At 53.9% G+C, this 22,863-nt stretch overlaps 2 protein-coding genes across 4 annotated transcripts in view; one reads left to right on the forward strand and one right to left on the reverse strand.

The window, feature by feature from the left end:
- The first annotated feature begins 1,325 nt into the window (after positions 1-1,325).
- Positions 1,326-5,022, forward strand: PTGER1 (prostaglandin E receptor 1). Its single transcript, XM_061150095.1, has 3 exons — positions 1,326-1,455; positions 2,387-3,363; positions 4,240-5,022. Exons 2-3 carry the CDS (start codon positions 2,407-2,409, stop codon positions 4,504-4,506), a joined length of 1,224 nt encoding a protein of 407 aa, XP_061006078.1. The 5' UTR covers positions 1,326-1,455; positions 2,387-2,406; the 3' UTR covers positions 4,507-5,022.
- Positions 5,023-5,161: 139 nt separating this feature from the next.
- Positions 5,162-22,863, reverse strand: part of PKN1 (protein kinase N1) — a 28,643-nt gene continuing 10,941 nt past the window's right edge. For all 3 annotated transcript variants that reach the window (XM_061150094.1, XM_061150091.1, XM_061150093.1), the window contains exons 5-22: positions 19,663-19,808; positions 19,261-19,474; positions 18,050-18,244; positions 15,575-15,684; positions 15,343-15,486; positions 11,389-11,464; positions 11,161-11,302; positions 10,974-11,067; positions 9,316-9,395; positions 9,156-9,231; positions 8,967-9,058; positions 7,359-7,535; positions 7,159-7,221; positions 6,925-7,001; positions 6,587-6,729; positions 5,993-6,100; positions 5,822-5,902; positions 5,162-5,442 (exon numbers count right to left, since the gene is read on the reverse strand). In XM_061150094.1, the coding sequence (XP_061006077.1) occupies positions 5,239-5,442; positions 5,822-5,902; positions 5,993-6,100; positions 6,587-6,729; positions 6,925-7,001; positions 7,159-7,221; positions 7,359-7,535; positions 8,967-9,058; positions 9,156-9,231; positions 9,316-9,395; positions 10,974-11,067; positions 11,161-11,302; positions 11,389-11,464; positions 15,343-15,486; positions 15,575-15,684; positions 18,050-18,244; positions 19,261-19,474; positions 19,663-19,808 (2,222 nt within the window). In that variant the 3' untranslated portion in view covers positions 5,162-5,238. The remainder of the gene's footprint in view (positions 5,443-5,821; positions 5,903-5,992; positions 6,101-6,586; positions 6,730-6,924; positions 7,002-7,158; positions 7,222-7,358; positions 7,536-8,966; positions 9,059-9,155; positions 9,232-9,315; positions 9,396-10,973; positions 11,068-11,160; positions 11,303-11,388; positions 11,465-15,342; positions 15,487-15,574; positions 15,685-18,049; positions 18,245-19,260; positions 19,475-19,662; positions 19,809-22,863) is intronic.

A 22,863-nucleotide genomic window follows, 5' to 3' on the forward strand; every position in this document is an offset into this window, starting at 1 on the left:
GTGATTTGGGGTGTTGCTGGGGGGCTCTGTCAGTGTTAGCGGTTGTGTGCACTGCTCAAGGTGCAGGGTGAGACTGTTTGATGGCACTTATGGGTGTGATGGACTTCCCAGGTGCCTCAGTAAAGAATCCACCTCCAATATAGGAGATGGGGGTTCGATCCCTGGGTCTGGAAGATGCCATGGAGAAAGAAATGGCAACCCACTCCGGTATTCTTGCCTGGGAAATCCCATGGACAGAGGAGCCTGGCAGGCTGCAGTCCATGGAGTTGCAAAAGAGTCAGACACAACTTAGTGACTCAGGAACAACAAGGGGTGTGATGGTCCCTTTCACAGGGGCCTGTATTTCAGGCTGTTGGAGTCTGTGACTATGGGGGTCGGGTGTTGGGGGTGACACTGTCTCAGGGTGACGGTGGCTGATGCCAAGGGTCTGAGGAATGTGGCTGCTGCTGGGCTGGAAACAGGCCATGATGGTGGCGGGGTCTTGGAATGTTAAGGGATACAATTGTGTATGTTTGGGTGTGAGACCGTGTGTGTGTGTGTGCACACGCGCACATGCCCCTCAGGGATGTGATTCTATTTCTTGGGGCAGGAGGTGAGGATGCAGCTGTGTGCCCACAGCTGTGGCTGTGTGTGACTTGGGACCATGTCCTAAAGCAGGATCTAGGAGACCGCCTACCGGTCACCACACCTCCTGGTCCCCCTGCCCCGCTTCGGCCTCCTCCCTCTCCCTTCCTGGGGGATGACTGGCTGTATGCCTGGGCTTTAAGCCCCTGTGTAAATAATGGGCGGATCTCCTAGGCCGGCTGGGCCTGATCCAAGCTGGTCCACCCAAGGCTCTGCCCACCACCACCCACCCAGCATCCAGGAAGGCTCTGGCAGGGCAAGAGGCTGCCGGTGGCCCCACTTAGGGCTCGCTCTCCCACCTCGCAGCCCTGGTGGGGGTAGCGGCGCCCCCCCTAAGCCGCCCCCGCCTGCCCTGGGCGACACTCACATTTTCCAGTGTTTAGATTTTATCCACTTTATTAATGAGGCAGGCAAGAGGCCCACGCCTGGGGGGCGGGGAAGGGGGCTGCTCCCGTCCCACCAGGGGAAGAGGGTCACGGGGCAGGGAGGACAGGCCAACTTCCTGGAGGCCCCCACTTCCTCGTGAGGGGAGCTAAGGTCTGGGAGTGGTCCCGGACCATTTCCAGGAGTGCGGGGGGGGGGGGGGGGGCGCGGCGGGGGTGGTCCCTGCCAACCCAAGTCCCCTGAAGGCATACACCCAGTGGAACGGCCCCTGGAGGCTGGAGTGGGCAGCGGGAGGAGGCAGGGAGTGGAGGAGCCGCCCCAGGAGGGAGGGAGGGGGAGGGAGCGGCCTGCCGGAGAGCTCGGCAGCAGGCTGGGGTGCAGCGGCGCAGCGGGGCGGCAGGGGCCAGGCGGAAGGCGATGGGGACCCTGCATCTGAGGCAGCACCGGGTAAGAAGGCTTGTGCCGAGGACCGTCAGTGGGGGAGGCAGGCGTGGAAGGACGGGGCTCCCGCAGCCTGTGCTTCATGTGTTCTTTGACTCTCAGCCCATCTGTCTGTCCCAGTTGATCTTATCCTCTGTCCAGCCTCTTTTTCCAGAAGACCTAGCAGTTCTGCCCTCTCAGCCCTCACCAGGGGGTATCAAGGAACGGATAGTGATGGGTCAGCCTTGAGGCCTCTGGGGCGGGGGATGGGGAGCCAGCAGGAGGAAACTGGACATCCAGGGGGAGCTCAGGGATGGCAGTGTGGGGCACAGGGCTGAGGCTCTGCCGACAGGCCAGAGGTGCCCAGGGGATGGGTCTGTGGGCACAGAGATGTGGCCTTGAGGACAGAAATGGGGCTATGAGGACAAAGATGGGGATTGAGGGAACAGGGATATGGCCCGGGGGGAAAGTGTGGTGTCCATGGTGGGAGAGGTGGGGCTGTGAGCATGTAGGGTGGGACCGGAGTAAAGGGGACATGGTGATGGTCAGAGATGGGGCAGTGAGGTCAGGTGGGGCCCTGGGATCAGAAATGGGTTAATGGTTATCAGAGAGAGCTGGGGGCCCAGGAATGTGGGGTGGTGCCAAAATGGAAGGTGGGTGTCAGGTGGGTGGGCAAGGCTCAGAAGTGGGGTTGGAGACAGGTGGATTGAAACCAGGTGAGCCCTGATGATCAGGGGAGGTGTGCAGTGAGGGCGACTGGGGCCGGGAGCGAGAGATCGGCTGATTAGGGGCAGCTGAGGAGAACTGGATCAGGCATGGGGCAGCCAGAGTCATTTAGAGTTGCCATGGGTAAGAGAACTCTATGAAGTCAAATGGGTCGGGATGATGTGGGAGGGGAAAACCAGCTGGTCCCAGGCCAACGGCGGGACTTCACCTTCCCCTCCTCTCCTCTTCCCAGCCCCACCCGCAGCACCTGACATGAGCCCCTGCGGGCCCCTCAACCTGAGCCTGGCGGGCGAGGCGACCACGTGCACGGCACCCGGGTCCCCCAACACGTCCGCCGGACCACCGTTGGGTCTGGCGGGCGCATCGCCCGCGCTGCCCATCTTCTCCATGACGCTGGGTGCCGTGTCCAACGTGCTGGCCCTGGGGCTTCTGGCGCAGGCCGCGGGCCGTCTGCGGCGCCGCCGCTCAGCAGCCACCTTCCTGCTGTTCGTCGCCAGCCTGCTGGCCACCGACCTGGCGGGCCACGTGATCCCGGGGGCGCTAGTGCTGCGCCTGTACGCGGCGGGGCGTGCGCCTGCCGGCGGCGCCTGCCACTTCCTGGGCGGCTGCATGGTCTTCTTCGGCCTGTGCCCGCTGCTGCTGGGCTGCGGCATGGCCGTGGAGCGCTGCGTGGGCGTCACGCGGCCGCTGTTGCACGCAGCCCGCGTCTCGGTGGCCCGTGCGCGGCTGGCTCTGGCAGCGCTGGCCGCCGTGGCCTTGGCCGTGGCGCTGCTGCCGCTGGCGCGCGTAGGCCGCTATGAGCTGCAGTACCCCGGCACGTGGTGCTTCATCGGGCTGGGCCCGGCGGGAGGCTGGCGCCAGGCGCTGCTCGCCGGCCTCTTCGCCGGCCTCGGCTTGGCTTCGTTGCTCGCCGCGCTCCTGTGCAACACGCTCAGCGGCCTGGCCCTGCTGCGCGCCCGTTGGCGGCGCCGCCGCTCTCGACAGCACTTCCCAGCCGGAGGAGGCCCCGACAGCCGTCGTCACTGGGGAGGGCGCGGACCCCGCTCGGCCTCCGCTTCATCCGCCTCGTCCGTCGCTTCGGCCTCCGCCGCCCCGGGCGGCTCTCCCGGCCGTGGTTCCTCGCGCAGAGCCCGCGCCCACGACGTGGAGATGGTGGGCCAGCTCGCAGGCATCATGGTGGTGTCGTGTATCTGCTGGAGTCCCCTGCTGGTGAGGGGCGCACAGGTCCACTCCAACCCTGCTCATTCCCACGCCCTCCGTGACCCCTCCCACCCTTGTCCATCCTGAGTCCTTTCTCCCTGGCCCAGCCAGGGCTCTGCCCTCTTGAGGCCCCCCACCTGCCAGAGTCCAGCCTTTGCTCTCTCCCTCTGACATCCCACTCTTTCTAGGCCCCTTGTCTTACTCCTTCTGGGGTCTGTATAGTTCACCGAATCCGTTCCAACCCCACCCTCCCAAGTGCCTTCACTCCCTAGCTCCCTTCTAGCATCACCACCCCTTTTCTTTTTTTCCCTACAATTTTATTTTTGGCTGTGCTGGATGTTAGTTGCTTCTCGGGCTTTTTCTCTCCTTGTGGTGCGCGGGCTTCTCTTTTGCTCAGTGTCTTACTGCCTAGTACGGGCTCTAGGATGTATGGGCTTCAGTACTAGAGGCATGTGGGCTCAATAATTGCAGCTTCCAGGCTCCAGACCACAGGCTCAGCAGTTGTGGTGCTCTGGCTTAGCCTCCCAGCTGGCATATAGGAAATCTTTCCAGACCAGGGATCGAACCCGCGTCTCCTGCATTGGCAAGCAGATTCTTTACCACTGAGCCACCAGGGAAACTTCTTCCATCCTCTGTCCCTTAGCATATCTGGGACTTCTTTCTCGCCTGAGAGCACACCCAATGAAGCCTTTGCTTCTGCCGTGCTCTGTGAGGCCCCGCTTTCCACCCCCTCTCCACGGCTCCTTCCCAGTTAGACTCCCACTTACTTTTACCTTGCGTTCCTTCTCACAGGCCCCTTACTTCCCCGGCAGGCTCCCACACATCCCAGCCCTACCCTTCCCCAGACTCCTTTTCTTACACCGCTCACACCACCTTTTCCCGCAGGTGGTGGTGGTGCTGGCCGTCGCAGGCTGGGGCTCCAGCTCCCTGCAGCAGCCGCTGTTTTTGGCCGTGCGCCTCGCCTCGTGGAACCAGATTCTGGACCCCTGGGTGTACATCTTGCTGCGCCAGGCAGTGCTTCGCCAACTGCTTCGCCTGCTGCCTTCAAGGGCAGGCGCCAAGGGCAGCCATGCAGGGCTGGGCCTAACCAGGAGCACTTGGGAGGCCAGCTCGCTGCGCAGTTCTCGGCACAGTGGCCTCAGCTCCTTTTAGGCACGCCTGGCGTCTAAGCCAGACCACTCCGGACCGGCCTCAGGTCCGCATCGCAGAGCCTTCGGGGAATGAAAGGTTTTTGCGGACAAGCCCAGGGCGGTGGCTCCCGTCCGGGTTGCAGCACCCTAGTGGCCAAGCGGAGGCGGCACAGGCGCTGTGTGCGCCTCCGGGGCGTGCAGTTCTTGAACTTGCCACGCGGGGGCGTAGAGACGCAGAGGGGGAGTTGCGGGAGCATGCGCAAGACTCCAGGGTCACAGTCCGGGGGCGGGGGCTCCGCTGGGAGCAGAGCAAGAGGGTTTGGGGGCGCTAGTCGCCCCTGCCGCCATCAGGAATGACTCCCACAACCATTCGCTCATTGTGGCTCTGACCGCCCCCAACACAACCCCAAGTCCCTACCCACAAGCCACGCCCCATTACGGGCCTCTGATTCCTCTACACAGCTCCCATGGCAGCCCACCTAGGCTCTCCACCAGTCACAGGCCTGAGTCTCCACCACCCCTTGGCCCCTCCTCATATGATCCCCCACCATAATCCAGGGCATCTCCCCATCACTCCCTACGCCGCCAGTCACCCATTGCTTCCCTTCCCAACTCTTCCCACCTCCAAGCACTCCTCCCAGCCCCCATCATCACTGTGCACAAAAAGAAACGAAGGATGCATGGGCGGGGCAAACCCCAAAGGCCTTTTTAAAAACTACTAACAGCTCGGTGACGGCAGGGGCGGGGGAGGGGGCTAGCAGCCCCCGGCCACAAAGTCGAAGTCCCGGAAGGCCGCCTGTTCTGTGGCCGTGAGGGGCCGTGCGTCGCGGGGTGGGCTCAGCGTGGGGGCCTCCCCTGTGAATTCCTCGTCGAAGTTGCTGACATCAGTGCGGCCGGCCAGCGTGGGTACGAAAGGCGGAGGCAGGCGCCGGGCCAGCAGGGCATCCCAGCCCAGGGTCTGCAGGGCGAGGAGGGGAGAGGTCACCGGGGGAGGTTCGGGGCAGACCGCAGGAAGGTCTGCTCCTTGAGACCTGTCTGAGTCTGGTTCTTTGAGAATCAACATAGAGTCACACGACAGAGGTGGGGGGCGGCATGCTGGGGGCTCAGGAAGGATTACGGTATGAGTGTATGGCGGGGGCAGGGGCGGCTGGGCTCATACACAGCAATGCTCCCCAACAGGCCAGCCTGCACTTAACTTGGGTGGGTGTAGGAAGGTCAGTGGGGGTAAATGGGAGGAAGCAAAGGCAGGCGGGTGGTGAGGGGAGGTAACAACGTTGGAAGTGAAGCCACTAGGTCTTGGACATGAGGGAATGGGTCCTGGGGGTGGGAGACTTCACCCTGAAGAAAGGCTGTTTTTTCACATCCTCAGCATCCCTCTCGCTGGATCCCAGCCTCCGCTCTGGATTCCGCCGCAGCAGCTGGGTGGAGGGAGTTCCGTGTCAGCGTTCCCCTTCCCAGCCCCAGGGTCACTTCCCCTGGCTCACCCCAAGTTGGGCGGGGGTCCTTACCCTGCGCATGATGCCAATGGCTTCAGCTGACAAGAAGCGGGGGTAGCGAACCTCATCGTTGACAATGCTGTCAAATACCTCCTCCTCGTCGTCCCCTGGGAATGGGGACTGGGACAAGGAGAGCGTGGGTGAATTAGGCCCCTCTGACCACACCGCACCCGGTTCCATCCACCTAGGGCTCCAGCTGTACTCTGACACGGCTCGCTTGGGAGGGGAAGGCCCCCAATTTACAGATGCAGAAACTGAGGCCAAGGAGGCAGAGCTACCTGTCCTCAATCAGACAGCACATAGTGGAGGGTGACTCTGACACCCTCCCCCTGCTGGCTACCCTACTGGATCAGCAGCAAAGAACCCGCCTGCCAATACAGGAGATGCAGGTTCGATCTCTGGGTCAGGAAGATTCCCTGGAGAAGGAAATGGCAGCCCACTCTAGTGTTCTTGCCTGGAAAATCCCACGGGCAGAGGAGCTTGGCAGGCTACAGTCCATGGTGTCACAGAGTTGGGCATGACTTAGTGATTAAACAACCCTCCCACCTCACCAGCACACATCTAAGTTACCAGGGACAGGCAGGGTGGAGACACCTGGGATCTCACCTCACCAACCAGCATCTCATAGAGCAACACGCCCAGTCCCCACCAGTCCACCGCCCGAGTGTACGATGTGTCCGTCAGCACCTCGGGCGCCAGGAACTCCGGGGTCCCGCAGAAAGTGCTGGTCCGGTCCCCATAGCCCATCCCTGGCGGGGGGGGCAGCAAGGCAACGTGAGGTTATGGGGGAGGTCACAGCTCTAGCCCAGCCCAGCATGGGGTGGCCTAGACAGCCAGCCCTAGGAACCTGGTAGGGGTACCCAGGTGGGGCTGGGGGACTCCATTCCCTCCCCTGTCTGAACCCCAGAGGTCAGCCCCTCAGATCCGAATCCCCACCCCCTCACCCTCCTTGCAGAGGCCAAAGTCTGCAATCTTGACATAGCCCTCGGTGTCCAGAAGCAAATTGTCCAATTTCAGGTCCCTGTGAGAGGGGGTGGAAGAATGTAAGGAGGGATGAGTGGGGACGTGGGTTCTGCCTGAAGCCTGAGGGCCCCCCAGTGGGCAGAGCGGGTATGTGCATGTATGCACAAGCCCACAGGCGTGAACGCACACGCGCGCGCACATACATGCACACACACCTGTAGACAATCTTGTGTTCATGGAGAAACTGCAGCCCCAGCACCACACAGGCCGAATAAAAGCTGCAGAGAGAGGCTGGTATGAGGGACCGGGTCTCCAGACAAGGGAGGAGGGTCACAGAAGGCTCCCACATCGTCAAAAGCCCCCCACAGTTGCCCATAACTCCAGGAGGTGTGGGGAGGCAGGGTGCCACGCTCACACAGCACGGGGCTCCGAGAACACATCACTGTGGATATGCAGCATCAGGTCCCCACCGGCTGAGTACTCCATCACGAAGCACACATGCTCTGGTGTCTGGAAACAGCCAAACAGGTTCACCAGAAAGGGGTGTCCCGCGTTCGTCACAGCTGCCAAGATCCGTTTCTCACACATCAGGCTGGGCAGGGCAGGGTGGGGAGGGGGGTCAGAGAAGGCAGCAGCTCACCACCCCTGACTCCCGTTGTTCCCTAGAGTCCTCAATCATCAGATGTTTGCTCAAGGGCCTTGAATGGCTATGCACACTTGGGCAAGTTGCTTAATGCTTCTGAACCTGCTCAAGAGGCACCCAGAATCCATCCATTGTCCTAGTAACAGTCCCCTGACTTCCTTTTGGGAAACTGCCAGGGGAACTGTTACTTCCCTTCAGAGCACCCCATCTCCCAGGCCAGGAATTGGTTCATGAATGGGCAAGCCAAGCCAATGGATTCAAACTCAAGATTTCTGCTGGAATGAATAAGGGAGAAGGGCCAAAGCTGGCAGATAAACCTTAAAGTGCTAAAGTTTAAAAAAAAAAAAGTTAAAAAAAGTGCTAAAGTAGGAGATATCTCTGACCCTATGAGGCGAGTACAAGCAAAGCCCACACAGATAAAAGCAGAAGTGAGAGACGTCAACTGAGCACCTGGATACAGCCATGCCTGAAGGCAGTCCACCCCTGGACTTTTCCGATCCAGAGCAATAAATTCCTCTATTTGCTTAAGCCTGTCTAAGCTGAATTCCTGGTTAATAAAAGGATGTCAAGAAGACTGGGTCTATCTCAGTGCCTCTACTGGGCATCTACAGGGTGCAAGGCACTCTGCAGAATTATCTAGAGGCATACTCCCATTCAATCCATCCAGCAACCCTGCAAGAAAGGAATTATTACTCCCCTTTTACAGATAAGGAGGCTGAGGTTCAGAGGGTAAAGTGACCACTCTAAAGTTTCTATGCACATCTGCAGCAGAGGCAGGATTTGAACTCAGGGTCCTGACCCCAAAGCAGAGGCAGTAGATGGCTCCATTAATAGCACAGGCTTCAGAACCTGAGTCCCTAAGTTCAAATCCCAGACCTGCTGCTTACTGGCTATGGGACCCTGGGCAATTTGCTCAATCTCTCTCTTCCATCAGCAGAACTGGGACTATAACAGGGTTGACCTCTTAGAGCTGTTGTGAGGAACGAGTTACTGAATGTAAAGGACATGACCGGTGCTTGCTAAGAGTCATTAAATACTGGCGGTTCAGTAGGTAAAAGAATATGCCTGCAATGCAAGAGACTACCTGCGATGCAGGAGACCTGGGTTTGATCCCTGGGTCGGGAAGATTCCCTGGAGAAGGAAATGGCAACCCACTCCAGTATTCTTGCCTGGGAAATCCCATGGACAGAGGAGCCTGCTGGGCTACACGGGGTCGCAAGAGAGTCAGACACGACTTAGCAACTCAACGACAACTAGCTTAGCAAGTAGGAATGATTGTTATGAATCATTCTCACAGCAACTCCCAGGAGGGAGTGCTCCATCTCCCACTTCCCAGAAGAGAAGACTGAAGCTCTCAGAGGGCATGAGCAGGCTCCCCACCTCTCCACCTCGTCTCGGGCCACAATGTCCCCTTTCTTCAAAGCCTTGATGGCGAACAGCTCCCCGCTGGGCCGGAATTCGGAGAGCAGCACCTGAAACCAGTGGTCACAGGGGTGGCCTTAGTGGCCAGTCCAAGGACCTGGGGGTCTGGACCCCCAGCCCCTCTACTCCTTACCCCCCATACCTCACCTTCCCAAAGTGACCCCGGCCCAGCACTGCCAGGAACTTGAAATCCTCGAGGGTCAGGGGTGACTTCCTCAGAGGGCTGCAGAAAGACAGGACTGGTGGGAAGGAAGGGACAGCGGGCAAGGGTGGCGGGGGGGAAGGGGGGCCAGGGGAGGGGTATCACCTGCACAGGGTGGGGCCTGGGGTCCCCTGGGTCTCCGAAGGCAGCTCGGGAGTGGTAGTAGTCACCTGGGCTGGAGAACTCTGTGACAGAGAGAGGAGGTCAGAGTACAGTAACTCATAACCACAATGGATATGCCCCATCTCCAATCTGACCTCTCCTCTCAGTATAGTCAAAGCTATGGTTCTCCCAAGAGTCATGTACAGGTGTGAGAGCTGGACCATACAGAAGGCTGAGTGCCGAAGAACTGAAGCCTTTGAATTGTGGTGCTAGAAAAGACTCAACAGTCCCTTGGACAGCAAGGAGATCAAACCAGTCAGTCCTAAAGGAAATCAACTCTGCACAGTCATTGGGAGGACTGCTGCGGAAGCTCTAATGCTTCCAACCTATTGCCTTTATTGGTAATAGCCTTATGGAACAACCTAATTCTTTACATCATATGCATATATAATGAAGAATCAAAATTAAAAATTTAAGTGGGTGAAAATTTACCTACTGGTCCATCATTCCCCACTATAGACATAGTTTTAAAAGTTCAACCAGTGCAAACAGGTATACAGTAGGAAATACAGTTTTTCCTGCCCCAGCTGCTCTCCCCAGAGCCAGCTGCTATTAATAATATCATGGGTACCTTTCTAGATGTATTTTATACCCATTCAAGCATTTTTTGGTGCATGTGTGTGAATGGCCATCACAGATGTCCAGGAGTGGAACATCTAAGTCAAGATAATACCCATGTTTAACTCAACCAGCTTGCCCTCCTGAGGAGATGTAGTGATTCACATGCCTCCCACTGACCGCCTGTTTTCCTGCATCTTCTCCAGCATTTAGTGTTATTCAACTTTTGGATTTTTTTTTTTTTGCCAAATTCATCTATTTAATGAGGTATCTCATTTAACACCATGAAGCATATATTATTATTGCTGCCATTTTTTAGAAAATGAGGTATAAAATGCATTCAGTGGGGTGGGTAGACATATGTGTCTACCCAGATGCCTGTGAACTAGACCAGGGGTTGGTAAATTCCGTGTTTTGTACAGTCTGTAAGCTAAGAATCATTTTTATGTTTTTAAAGGGTTGAGGAGAAAAATCAAAAGAAAAATAGTTCATGATTCTTGAAAGGGATATGACATTCAGTAAGGCTTCCCCAGTGCACAGCCACACCCCTTCATGTCTCTATCACGTGTTGCTGCTTTCTGAGAGTAGTATTGACAAGTCATCACTGTGACCCATCTGACCCACAAAGCTGAAGATACTAACGATATGGTCCTTCCCAGAAAAACTGTACTGCCCTCTGACCTAGATCAAGCTTCAGAACATTTTCATCATGCTGGCAGGCTCTCCTGAGTCCACCCTCCTGTCAATAAAATGCCCAGAGGAAATCACTAACTTGACTCCTGTCATCGACTTGAGTTTTAAACTTGATCGTTTTACAGGGTGGTGTACTAAGCACCGAGAGGCAAAGCGGCTTGGCAGGGGTCACACAGATAGAAGGCAACAGGGCAGGAGTGGGACCCAGGTGGCCTGGCTCCCGAGCTCATGATTTTATCTGGGATAGAAAATGAGACCCTAGCTCTGGCAGAGGTGTGCTGTGTGACCAAGGAAGTTCCTGGTGAGAGCTTGGAGCTTGGAGCTTGAGCTGGGCCAGGGGGGCTGCTCACCAGACTGGATGGGCTGGAAGGAGGACCCACAGGGCTCTTCTGGGGTGGGCTGTCTGTCTCAGCCCCGAGGTTCAGCTTCTCCACAGATATGTCACTGCAGCACAAGGAAGAAGGGCACATCTAAGACCCAGCATCCGGGCAAGCAGCCAGGGGCAGCCGGCCTCCCAGGGCCCCACCACCCACTTACCCTGCGGACCGAGCCTCAGGTCCTGGTGAAGCCCCCGGGCTGAAGGTACCAGTGGCCGTGGCGTTGGGGATGAGCCTGCGGAGCAGCCGTACCCAGGTGGCGACGTCAATGTTCATCTGCCGAGCACGCTGAAATGCCTTCCCTGGGGAGGGGTGTGGGGGGGGACATTAGCCTCCGTGACACGCCCGGCACCCCTGGTCTCTGCGCTGCCCTGGTTCATCCCCTCACCTTGCTGCTTGGAGAAGATCTTCTTCTGTCGTCTTAGCCGGGGGATCCTCTCAATGACAGGGTTGCGGAAGGTGACCTGAGGGGAGGGGCTGGCGTGAGGACCCTGGCTCACCTCTAGCATCTCGCTGGGGGCAGCCTCAGGGTCATAGGCGTGCACACCCGTATGTTTCCTGGGTTCCGGTCACTGTGGAATCGCATCCAACCACAGAGTACCATGCAGCGTATTAAGGGGTCACAAAACCAATCCATCCTTTGACAGGATCACCTCTTGAAAGCCACCCTGGAAAAGCAAGAAGCAGGCAAGCAGGCCCTCTTCTAGGGGTGGGGAGCAGCTCTGATCCAACAAGACCTACAGATGACTCTAGCAAATGGGAACTACCCTTCCTCTAGCATCCTGCCTCCCCACCTGTGCTCACAGACCAGCATCACCTGGGAACCTGCTGGAAATGGGAGATTCTCAGCACCTCCACCCACCCTGGACCCACTGAATCAGAAACCCTGGGGGTGGAATCCAGCAGTGTGTGTTCTATCAAGCCTTCCAAGTGATGATGCTGGTGTCCACTCATGTGGGGAAACCACTGGTCTCGTGTAATTCTCCCAACTGCACCGCATCTTCTGGAAGGTGCGGAAGTCACAGAACCGTGTGACTTTCTGGGTGTCCGATCTGGTCACCTCTAGCCACGTGTGGCTACTGAAATGAAGTAAAATGTAAGCTGACGGAAAACGTCAGTCCCACAGTCACACTAGCCAGACTTCAAGTGGCTAGCGGCTACTAGATAGGAGGACACGGACACGGAACAATTCTATCTACGACAGAACTCAACTATTGTAGGCTCATCGACAACAGAACTGCAGAAGGTTCTATAGGATGGTGCTTTGGGGAGAACAAAATAGAATGTTATAAGTATACCTTGGGGGGCTTCCCTGGTGGTAAAGAGTCCGCCTGCCAATGCAGGAGGCACAGGTTCAATTGCTGATCCAGGCAGACCCCACATGCCGCCGAGCAGCTAAGCCCGTGAGTCACAACTACTGAGCCTGTGTTCTATCAGTAGAGAAGCCACGGCAATGAGAAGCCCGCCCGCCACAACTAGAGAAAAGCCCGAGCAGCAACAATGACACAGCCAAGACAAAAATAAAAATAAGTACCATTTTTTTTAAAAAGAAACAACAATCTTTCTTAAAAAAATAATAAGTAAATTTTATAGACAAGCAGGACTGCCTCAGAATTCTTACCCCTGGCCACCCACCACTATTGTCCACTTGGGTTTTGGACAATCTTCCTAACAGAAGAATAATTTCATGGCCCTGCCATCTGAAGTCAGCTCTTCTCTGTTCCTTTCCTTCTGTGGTCCTGGATTATGAGACCATGTAAGAATTTTCACCCAGATGGTAGGATAGCCCTTGACTATTTCAAGAATTTTTCTAGATATTTTTAGGAATTAGTGAATTCGTTAGAAATTAGTGATAAGTGACTAATGTTTTGAAATTTTGGAAGCATTTTCTAGTGAAAACTTATCGAGTAATATAGATTTTTGGTCTCTATAGGCTTCCCTGGTAGCTCAGCTGGTAAAGAATCCACCTGCAATGCGAGAGACCTTGGTTCGACTCCTGGGTTGGAAAGATCCACTGCAGAAGGGATAGGCTACCCACTCCAGTATTCTGGCCTGGAGAATTCCATGGACTGTATAGTCCATGGGGTCACAGAGAGTCAGACACAAGTGAACGACTTTCACAGCCAAGGAAAAGCTTCTTTCAGGTTAATCTTTAAACTCACTTGAACCCAATGACTCTCTTGATACTTACCCCATTCCTGAAAACAGACTTAGTTATACAGCTGGTATTTTTTTTTTTTTTTAATATTGTGCACTGGGAATTTTTTATACTAGGGTTTCCCAGGTTGAGCTAGTGGTAAAGAACCTGTCTGCCAATGTTGGAGATATAAGAGATGCAGGTTTGACCCCTGGGTCAGGAAGATTCTCTGGAGGGCATGGCAACACACTGCAGTATTCTTGCCTGGAGAATCCCATGGACAGAGGAGCCTGGTGGGCTACAGTCCATAGCATCACAAAGAATAGGAAATGACTGAAGCGACTTAGCACGCATACACTGGGAATTCTGTTTCTTTTTCACATTTCTGATCTCTTTCACATGGTCTGATCTTTTTGCAAAGAAAACTAGTATTTAAAAATCTAAGCAAGTGGTGGGGACTTCCCTGGTGGTCCAGTGGCTAAGACTCCACACTCTCAATGCACAGGGCCCAGGTTCAATCCCTGGTCAGGAAACAAAGATCCCACATATGGCAATCAAGTCTACAAACTGCAATGACTGAACCCAAGCACTCTAGAGCCCAGGCACCACAACTAGAGAAGCCCAAGAGCCGCAATGAAGACCCAGCACAGCCAAAATAAGTAATAAATTAAAAAAAAAAAAAAAAAAAAGAATTTGCCCCTAGGGTTAAGGACATGGGGAGATATATCTGTACATAAATACATACATATGTGTACACACACACACACACACACATGAAACGCAAGTGTTAGTCACTCAGTCGTGTCCGGCTCTTTGTGACCCCATGGACTGTACAACCCACAAGGCTCCTCTGCCCATAGAACTCTCCAGGCAAGAATACTGGAGTGGGTTGCCATTTTTTTCTCCAGAGGATCTTCCCAACCCAGGGATTGAATCCAGGTCTCCTGCATTGCAGGCGGATTCTTTACCATCTGAGCTACCAGGGAAGCAATTCATATACGTGTGTGTGTGTGTGTGTGTGTGTGTGTGTGTGTGTGTGTTTGTGTATTGGATTGGCCAAAAAGTTTTTTTTTTTCTATAAGATCTTATGAGAAAACCCAAATGAACTTCCTGTTCAGCCCAATACATAAAACAGGGTACATGAGTATTTTAGGGGCAAATTTAAAGAATTTCTGAGAATAATTCTGGTTAAAAGACGGGGCCAGTGACTTTCTTTCTCTGTGTCTCAGTTTCCTCCTCTGTCAGATGTAATTAATCACGGTCCCTCTTGCACGGGTTCTTGTGAGGATTTATAAGTCAGTGACAGCACTGCACTTGGGACAGGGCATGGCCATACGACAAGGGGTCAGCTAGGAATGTCATTTAGACTATGGGCTCTCAATCAGGGGCCGCTGGCCAGGTCTGGAGGCATTTTTAGTTGTCACAACTTGTGCGGGGCTGCTACCAGCATCCCATCCCGTGGGTGGGGACGGAGGATGTGACTCAGCACCCTGCAGCACATAGAGCAGTCCTGCAACCAAGAACGATCCAGCCCAAATGTCCATTGCGCCAAGGGTAGGGCGTGGGCTCCCCTCATGAGGACCCTCACCCTGACGGCACTGGGGAAGGAATCTCTCTGCTCAACTGTGGCTCTCGTAGCAATCCCCATAATACGTTGCTTGGTTTTCCTTTTCTTTTTTGGCTTGACAACATTTTGCTGTTTCTTCTTTTTTTTAATATCTTGTTTCAGAATGAAACCAATCCCAAGTTTAGTCACGCATCATGGGACTAATTACATGTACTTTCCCATCAAGGTTCAGAGACTAAGGGGAAAACACACCTTCCCCTTCTAGAAAACCAGGAGAAAGAGACACAAAAAGCATTTTTTCTGGGCTTTCCTGGTGGCTTGGCAGTGAAGAATCCACCTGCCAGGGCAGGAGACACAGGTTCAATCCCTGGTCCGGGAAGATCCCACATGCCACAGGACAACTAAGCCCGTGTGCCGCAACTGCTAAGCCTGCGCTCTGGAGCCCGGGAGCTATAACTATTGAGCCCATGTCCTGCAATTACTGAAGCCCATGCACCCTAAGCCCATGTTCCACAACAAGAAAAGCCAGTGCAATTAGAAATCCACATGTGCCGCAGCTCGAGAGTATCCCGAGCAGCAACGAAGACCCAGCACAGCCGAAAAAAAAGCATTTTCTCAGGGTGGGGGTCAGGCTGTACCTCAGCCACCAGGCAGCCCTGAGGTTCCATGTCCAGCTGCACCTCATGCCTCTCGTTGTCCAAGAAATCCTCCAACTTCAGGAATTTGAGGGCACACAGGCCCCGCTGGTCCCGCCAGAACACAGCCAGCTCCAGTTCCCGTGCCTGAGGGAAGAAGAGGGCTGTCACCTGGGGTGCCTGAGGCCCCAGGCCCCGCCTTCTCCCAGCCCTCTCACTCCCCAGCCTAACTCACCCTCTCCAGTTCCAGGGTAAAGCTCTGGTCCCAGGCGTTGGGGCCACATGGCTTCCAGGATGTCTGTCCCACCACTGTGTTATCCAACTTGAGCACAGTGCTCACCTCATCTGGAACAGGGGTGAGGGGAGGGTGTCAGGAGATTCTGGGGAGGAGGGTAATCTCTTATATCTTATTAATGAGGAAATCCTCTCTTCCCCTATAATATTCTGCTATGCTATCTGACCAAGCTCTACAGTCCTGCCTTTCACATTAAGCCCTTCAATCCATCTCCAGTTGATTTTGGTGTGTGGTGTGAGGCAGGGATCCAAATTCACTTTTATTCTATATATAAATTCCAACAATATATTCCTAAGTATTCACTCTAAAAAAATGCCAGCAAGTATACACTGGGAGATGCATAAATATAATGCCTACGTAACAGCTCTAAACTAGAAACATTTGTCTATGAATTAACACATAAATGGTAATATAGGGTTATTAGCTAAACCATGAAATCTCTTATATTCAACTATTTTTTACCTAAAAAAAAAAAAAAAGACAGCAATTTGATATGGCTCAGTCTAAGACAATTAAACCGGGCTAAAAATGAATGAAGTATAATTTCATGCAACGGTATGAATAAGTCTCCCACACAATGTTGAATAAAAGCAGCCGTTACCATGGAATACATTCTGTACGATTCCACATATGTGCAGTTGAAACACAGGCAAATTAAACTGCATTGCTTTGAAATGGTACATGGGTGCTAAAACTACAAAGAAAAGCAAGGAAATGATAACGGTAAGAGTGAGGAGAGTAGCTACCTCTAGGACAGAGGAAGGGGCTGGAATTGAGGAGGGGGCATGAGAGGACTTCCAGAGAATTCTATTTCTTGACCTGGGTGGTGGTAACACAGGCGGTTACTCTATTGTTATTCTTCTTTTGTTCATTCTTTTACATGTGTGCATTCGTTTCTTTTCACATTGTGGTAAAACTCACATAACAAAATTTACCATCATTATCATTTTCAAGTACACAGCTCAGTGGTACCAAGTACGTTTACACCGTTGTGTAATCATCACCATCATCCATCTCCAGAACTCTTCATCTTTCCCAACTGAAACTCTGTCCCGGGTAAACAATAACTCTCCATTTTCCTCTGTCCCAGGTAAACAATAACTCTCCGTTTTCCCCTCCCCCTCAACCACTAGCAACCACTTTTCTTTCCATCTCTATGAATGTAACCAATGTAGATACTTATATAAGTAGAATCCTATACTACTTGTTGGTTTCCCAGGTGGCTCAGTGGTAAAGAATTTGCCTGCCAATGCAGGAGGCTCAGGAGACATGGGTTGAACCCAGGGATTCAATCCCCGGGTGGGGAAGATCCCTCGGAGAAGGAAATGGCAACTCGCTCCAGTTTTCTTGCCTGGGAAATCCCATGGACAGAGGAGTCTGGCAGGCTACAGTTCATGGGGCCGCAAAAGAGTCAGACACAACTTAGTGACTCAACAACAACAAAAAGACAAGAAGCATCCCCATGTTCAGTTGCTAAGTCATATCCGACTCTTCTGTGACCCCGTGGACTGTAGCCCGCCAGGCTCCTCTGTCCATGGGATTTCCCAGGCAAGGATACTGGAGCGGGTTGTCATTTTCTTCTCCAGGGAATCTTCCCAACTCCGGGATCAAACTCGTGTCTCCTGCACTGGCAGGCAGGTTCTTTACCACTGAGCCACCAGGGAATTCCACTTGTCATTTTACAACTGGTTTATTTCACTTATGTACTCAAGTTCATCCATGTTGCAGCATGTTTCAGAATGGCCTTCTTTTTTAAGGCTAAAAAATCCAGAGAATTCTATTTTTTGACCTGGGTGGTGGTAACATTGGCAGTTACTCTAGTGTTATTCTTCTTTTATTCATACTTTTAAATGTGTGCATTCGCTTCTTTTCACATTGTGGTAAAACTCATAACATAAAATTTACCATCATTGTAGATGTATTTCTATAGAATAGAATCCATTTCTATAGAATAGACTTTTCTGGAATCCACTGTGTGGATGGACCACAATTTGTTTATCCATTCATCCATCAACAGACACTGGGTTGCTTCTGCCTTCTGACCACTGTGAATAATGCTGCTATGAACAAGGGTGTGTACCAAAATCTCTTTGAGATCCGGCTTCCAACTCTTTTGAGTATCTATTCAGAAGTAGGAATACTGGATCTTATGGTAATTCTATGTTTCATTATTTGAGGACCTGCCATGCTGCTTTCCACGGTGGCCACACAATTTTACATTCCCACCAACAGTGTAGAAGCCTTCCATCTTCTCCACATCCTCCCTAACACCTGTTATTTTATCTTGTTCTATTTTACAGTATCCATCCTAATGAGTGTGACGAACGACTTTTTCAGAATGTTACCAATGTGGGAAATCAGGGACCACCCCCAGCCTACCCCACCTCATCCCTCCCAGACATCAGTGCCACTCACTGGTGTTCTCGGCTTCCGCTTTGAGGCTGCTCCTGCCACTGAGGCTTCCAGTTCGGCTGTAAAGACCTCGGGCTGGGCGGCTCAGGAAGGGGGTGCGGCTGTCAGGGGTCCCAGGCCCCCCCACCGAAGGTGAAGGGTTCCAAGGGATGGTCTCTGGAAGGTCTCTGCAGCCCACCACACGCACCTCCAGGGTCCCTGAGAGAGGGGCAGGCTCATGGGGTGGGTTCCCTCTGGGGCAGGACGCGGGGAGCAGGTGCAGGTGAAGAGGACGTGTGCAGAAGTGGCCAGCATGCAAGTGGGAGTTGGTGAGGGACAACTGGGGTGAGGCAGGGGGTCTAATGCAGAGATGGCTGTGCCCAGAAGAGAGAAACAGGGGACAAGGGGGAGGGGTGGGACAATCTGGGGAAGGACTCTAGATGCTGAGGTTTAGTGACAGAAGAGCAGTTCAGAGTGTAGGCTGGAGGTCCAGGCGGTGGTGAGCCAGGTAGGACTGGGGAGTCCCAGGTAGGATTTGGTAGGCTAGTCTGAGGTCTGACACTGGGGCTGGGGTCTATGGTAGGACTGGTCTGGGGAGGTAGTGACGGATCTAAGAAGGGAGGAGTTGGTTAGTCTGGGAGTGGGGGTCAGAGGTTCAGGACTGAGTATTCTGAGAGTGAGGGACTATGAGACTGAAATCGAGGACTTGGGCTGGAGAGAGAAGACAGGGCCCTTCAGGGAGGGGAGTGAAGATGGGACTGTTGCTGCTGTTGCTCTTTACTCACTCAATTGTGTCGGACTCTTTCTGTGTGTGTGTGTGTGTGTCTGATTCTTTTGCGACCTTGCGGACTACAGACTACCAGGCTCCTCTGTCCGTGGAATTTCCCAGGCAAGAATACTAGAGTGGGTCACCATTTCCATCTCCTGGGGATCTTCCCCACCCAGGGATCAAGGATGGGGAGACAAGGGCAAGAGTCTCTGGGAGGGCAAGCTGGGGTGGGAAGTCTACGGCCCACGGGTCTGTCTGGCGTGAGTAAATGGGGCCCAGGGCTACAGGGTTGGGGTGAATGGAGAAGGGAGGGGACAGTGGGATGGGAGTCCAGGACTAGGGAGAATGAAAATCCCAGTGGCGGGTCTTGCGGCTAGGGGATCAGAGGGGCAGGAGTCTAGAGCTACGAGGGTGGGGTCCTGATTTGGGGCGGGCGCGGGAGGACGGGGGAGGTGTTGGGACCCACCTGTGAGTGGTGCAGGCTTGCACAGGGTGCTGTAGTGCGTGGCGGGGAAGGGCCCGGCCAGGCGGGCGCTAAAGGCTGCGGACGAAGCCGCGGCGAGCTCCTCGCGCAACAGCCGCCCCTTCGGGTGGTCAGCGGGCAGCTCCCCAAGCCGCCGCTCCAGCGCCTCCCGAAGCAGCCCCAGCTTCTGGTTGGACTCGGTCAGCTTCTCCTGGGCCTAAGGTGGGAGAAGCCTGGCCGGGCTGCGGGCGGGATCCGGCATGCCCCGCCCCCAGGCCGGCTAAGTCCCACCTGGAGCTCCTCCCCGGAAGCCCGAGCCCTCCAATCATCTGGGTCCGACTTGAAACATGAATCCCCACCCCTTGCTGAAGCCCCACCTCTCCGGGCCGACGCCCCGCCCCTCACCTCGCTGACGGCTTTGCGGTCCGGAGCCTTGGCGGCGCTGAGCAGGCGCAGCACGTTCTTGGCGCCCTCGGCCACCGCGTGCTCCACTCGGAAGTGGTGACGCAGCTCCTCGATGCGCAGCTCCACTGCCCCCAGGTCCGGACTCCCTGTGGGCGTGAGACACGAGGCAGTGAGGCCAGCCTGAGCCCCGGGTCCAACCATCCTGGTTCCAGAGACATGCAGCCATCTGTATGAACAGGCACTGGCCAGAGACAGATAGCCATCAGCAAGCATCACTTACTCCCAAGGTAGGGGGTCATGGGGACAGTCACACTGTCACCCACGGGCAGACAGCCACACATGACCCGGATGCTGTCGCTCTTTTATCCAGACACCATCACCCACAGAGCCCGTCCCAGGGATGTAGTTAAGCTGCCACCCAGGGGCAGTCTTATACACAGACACACACTTAACACATACTTAGGGAACTTCCCTGGTGGTCCAGCGGTTAAGAATCTGCCTTCCACTGCAGTGGATGAAGGTTCGATCCCTGGTGAGGGAACTAAGATCCCACATGCTCCAGAGCAACTAAGCCCATGTCCCCACAACTACTGAGCCTGCACACCTCAACCTAGAGATTCTGTGCACCACAAGGAAAGATCCTGCATGATGCAATGAAGACCTCGGGTGCCACAACTAAGACTCGGTGCAGCCAAATAAATAAATAAAAATAAAACACACACTTAGGAACAGACACGTTGCTGATGGGAACACAAGTTGCTTTCCAATGGAGGCAGTTTGGCGATTTCTGTCCGAATTATAAATGTATCTACCTTTTGATTTAGCAATCCCAGTTCAGGTACTTTATCCCATAGAAACAACTTTGTACTTGATAAATGTTGGGTGGTGTTTTTTTTTTTGGCCATACTGTGCAGCTTGTGGCATCTTAGTTCCCTGACTAGGAATTGAATCGCAAACCCCCTCCCCTGCAGTGAAAGTGCAGAGTCCTAACCACTGGACTGCCAGGGAATTTCCCTTGATATATGTATTATATATGGTTATTCATAGCATTTTTTTTCAAGAGCAAAAGATTGGAAGATACTGCATTTCCTCTAGTAGGGGTCTGAGTAAATGAATGGTGACCACCCACACCATGAAATACAACGTAGTTAGAGGAACAGGAACAGGGTCAGATAGATGTCATCAGACTGTCAGAGGGTGACAATGGCATTGTCACTTTGTCACAGGTGTAGGCCTTGGAACACACATACCCATACACACTCACAAAGATGTCACCACGCTGCCACACAGGGACGCTGTCACGTGGGTAAGACTGATGTTATAGACACAGATAGATACCTTGTCTGTGCTGTGCTACGTGCTATCGTTCAGTCCTGTCCAGCTCTTTGCAACCCCATGGACTGTAGCCCACCAGGTTCCTCTGTCCATGGGATTCTCCAGGCAAGAATACTAGAGTGGGGTCCCATTCCCTTCTCCAGGGGATCTTCCCAACCCAGGAATCGAACCTGCAGTTCTTATGTCTTCTGCATTGGCAGGCGGGTTCTTTACCATTAGCGCCACCTGGGAAGCCCTATACACCCTGTCAACTCTCAGCATCTCCCTCTGTCACAGGGACAGAGGGAAAGTCACAAAACATAAACACCCTAATGGGACAGAGTCGGTCAGTCAGTCCAGTCACTCAGTCGTGTCCGACTCTTTGCAACCTCATGAACCACAGCATGCCAGGCCTCCCTGTCCAGCACCAACTCCTGGAGTCCACCCAAACCCATGTCCATTGAGTCGGGACAGAGTCACACAATAGCAAAACTCCCAGGGCTCTAATTCCAGCCCAGGGAGGATCATGGCAACACAGTCACACTGCCACACAGATAAGGCACAGGCAAAGAAATGCCAGCACGGGACTTCCCTGGTGGTCCAGTGGTTAGGACTTCGCCTTCCAGGGCAGGCGGTTCAGATTTGATCCCTGGTTGGGGGCTGAGGGTCCCACGTGCCTCACAGCCGGGGAATCAAGGCATGGAATGGAGGCAGTGTTGTAGCAAATTCAGTGAGGACTTGTGGACACAGTGGGGGAAGGAGAGGGTGGGATGAATAGGAGTAGCACTGACATATATACACCACCACGTGTAACACAGATAGCCAGTGGGAATTTGCTGTATGATGCAGGCACCTCAAACCAGTGCTCTATGACAACCTAGAGGGATGGCATGGAGCGGGAGGGAAGGTTCAAGAGGGAGAAGACATATGTATAGTTATGGCTGATGCATGTTGATGTATGGCAGAAACCAACACAATACTGTAGAGCAATTGTCCTCCAATTAAAAATAAATTTTTTTTGAAGAACAAAAAAAATGATCCACATTGAAAAAACATCTTTAAAAGACATGCTGTCATGACATCATAACAGTCAGGGTAGCGTGAGCGATACTCATAGACACAGAGACCCAATGTCACAGGGAAACAGGCTGGCTTCACGCTCAGAGTGAAGTCCCAGGGACAGAGCCACAGCCCCAAAGAGGACACAGCCAGTCACCCACCGGCACAGGGGTACGCTGTCACCTAGATACAGGAAACCTGTCACCCACAGACACAAGCTCACAGTCATGCTTATCCACGGCTGTAGCTCTCAAGGACAGTCTTGTGGTCCCATATGACGACCTAGACTCAGACTGAAGCACTCCTACAGCCACACTCACCCACAGCCGTGCAGCACCCACCAAGACCTTTGTCACATGTGCCCAGATGGTCATTAAGACTTTTACACTTGCAGGGACAAAATCAGGCTGTCACCAGAAGTTACAGTGCGAGGACATGGTAAGGAGGCAACCATCTATGAATCTGGAAGAGGGCTCTCACCAGACGCTGTGTCTGCCAGCGCCGTGATCTTGGACTTTCAGCCCCCAGCACAGTGAGAGGTAAATGTCTGTTGTTTACATGCCCCCTCCTCCCCAGTCTGTGGTATTGTGGTGGAGCAGCCCAAACACACTAACACCCACCAACAGCTGACGCACTCTCATGGTGACAGAGGAACTCTCATAGTTATGGGGCATGTGTACAAACTCTGGTCCCCACGGCAAATACCACATTAACACTGACAAACGTCACTAGTACAGTCACCCCTGCACATGAGACCTGGAGAACTGACGCATACAACACAGCCTGTCTCAAATTCAGGATGACAATTGGGTTGAGACGTCCTCAGGC

This window comes from Dama dama, chromosome 9 (assembly GCF_033118175.1).
Source record: "Dama dama isolate Ldn47 chromosome 9, ASM3311817v1, whole genome shotgun sequence".
NCBI lineage: Eukaryota > Metazoa > Chordata > Mammalia > Artiodactyla > Cervidae > Dama > Dama dama.

What these genes read in the sequence shown, in the direction of transcription:
- PTGER1 (XM_061150095.1), top strand. Translation starts at nt 2,407, where the DNA reads ATGAGCCCCTGCGGGCCCCTCAACCTGAGCCTGGCGGGCGAGGCGACC. An exon ending in TCTGCTGGAGTCCCCTGCTG is followed by an intron (nt 3,364 to 4,239) that starts GTGAGGGGCGCA and finishes CTTTTCCCGCAG; the next exon opens with GTGGTGGTGGTGCTGGCCGT.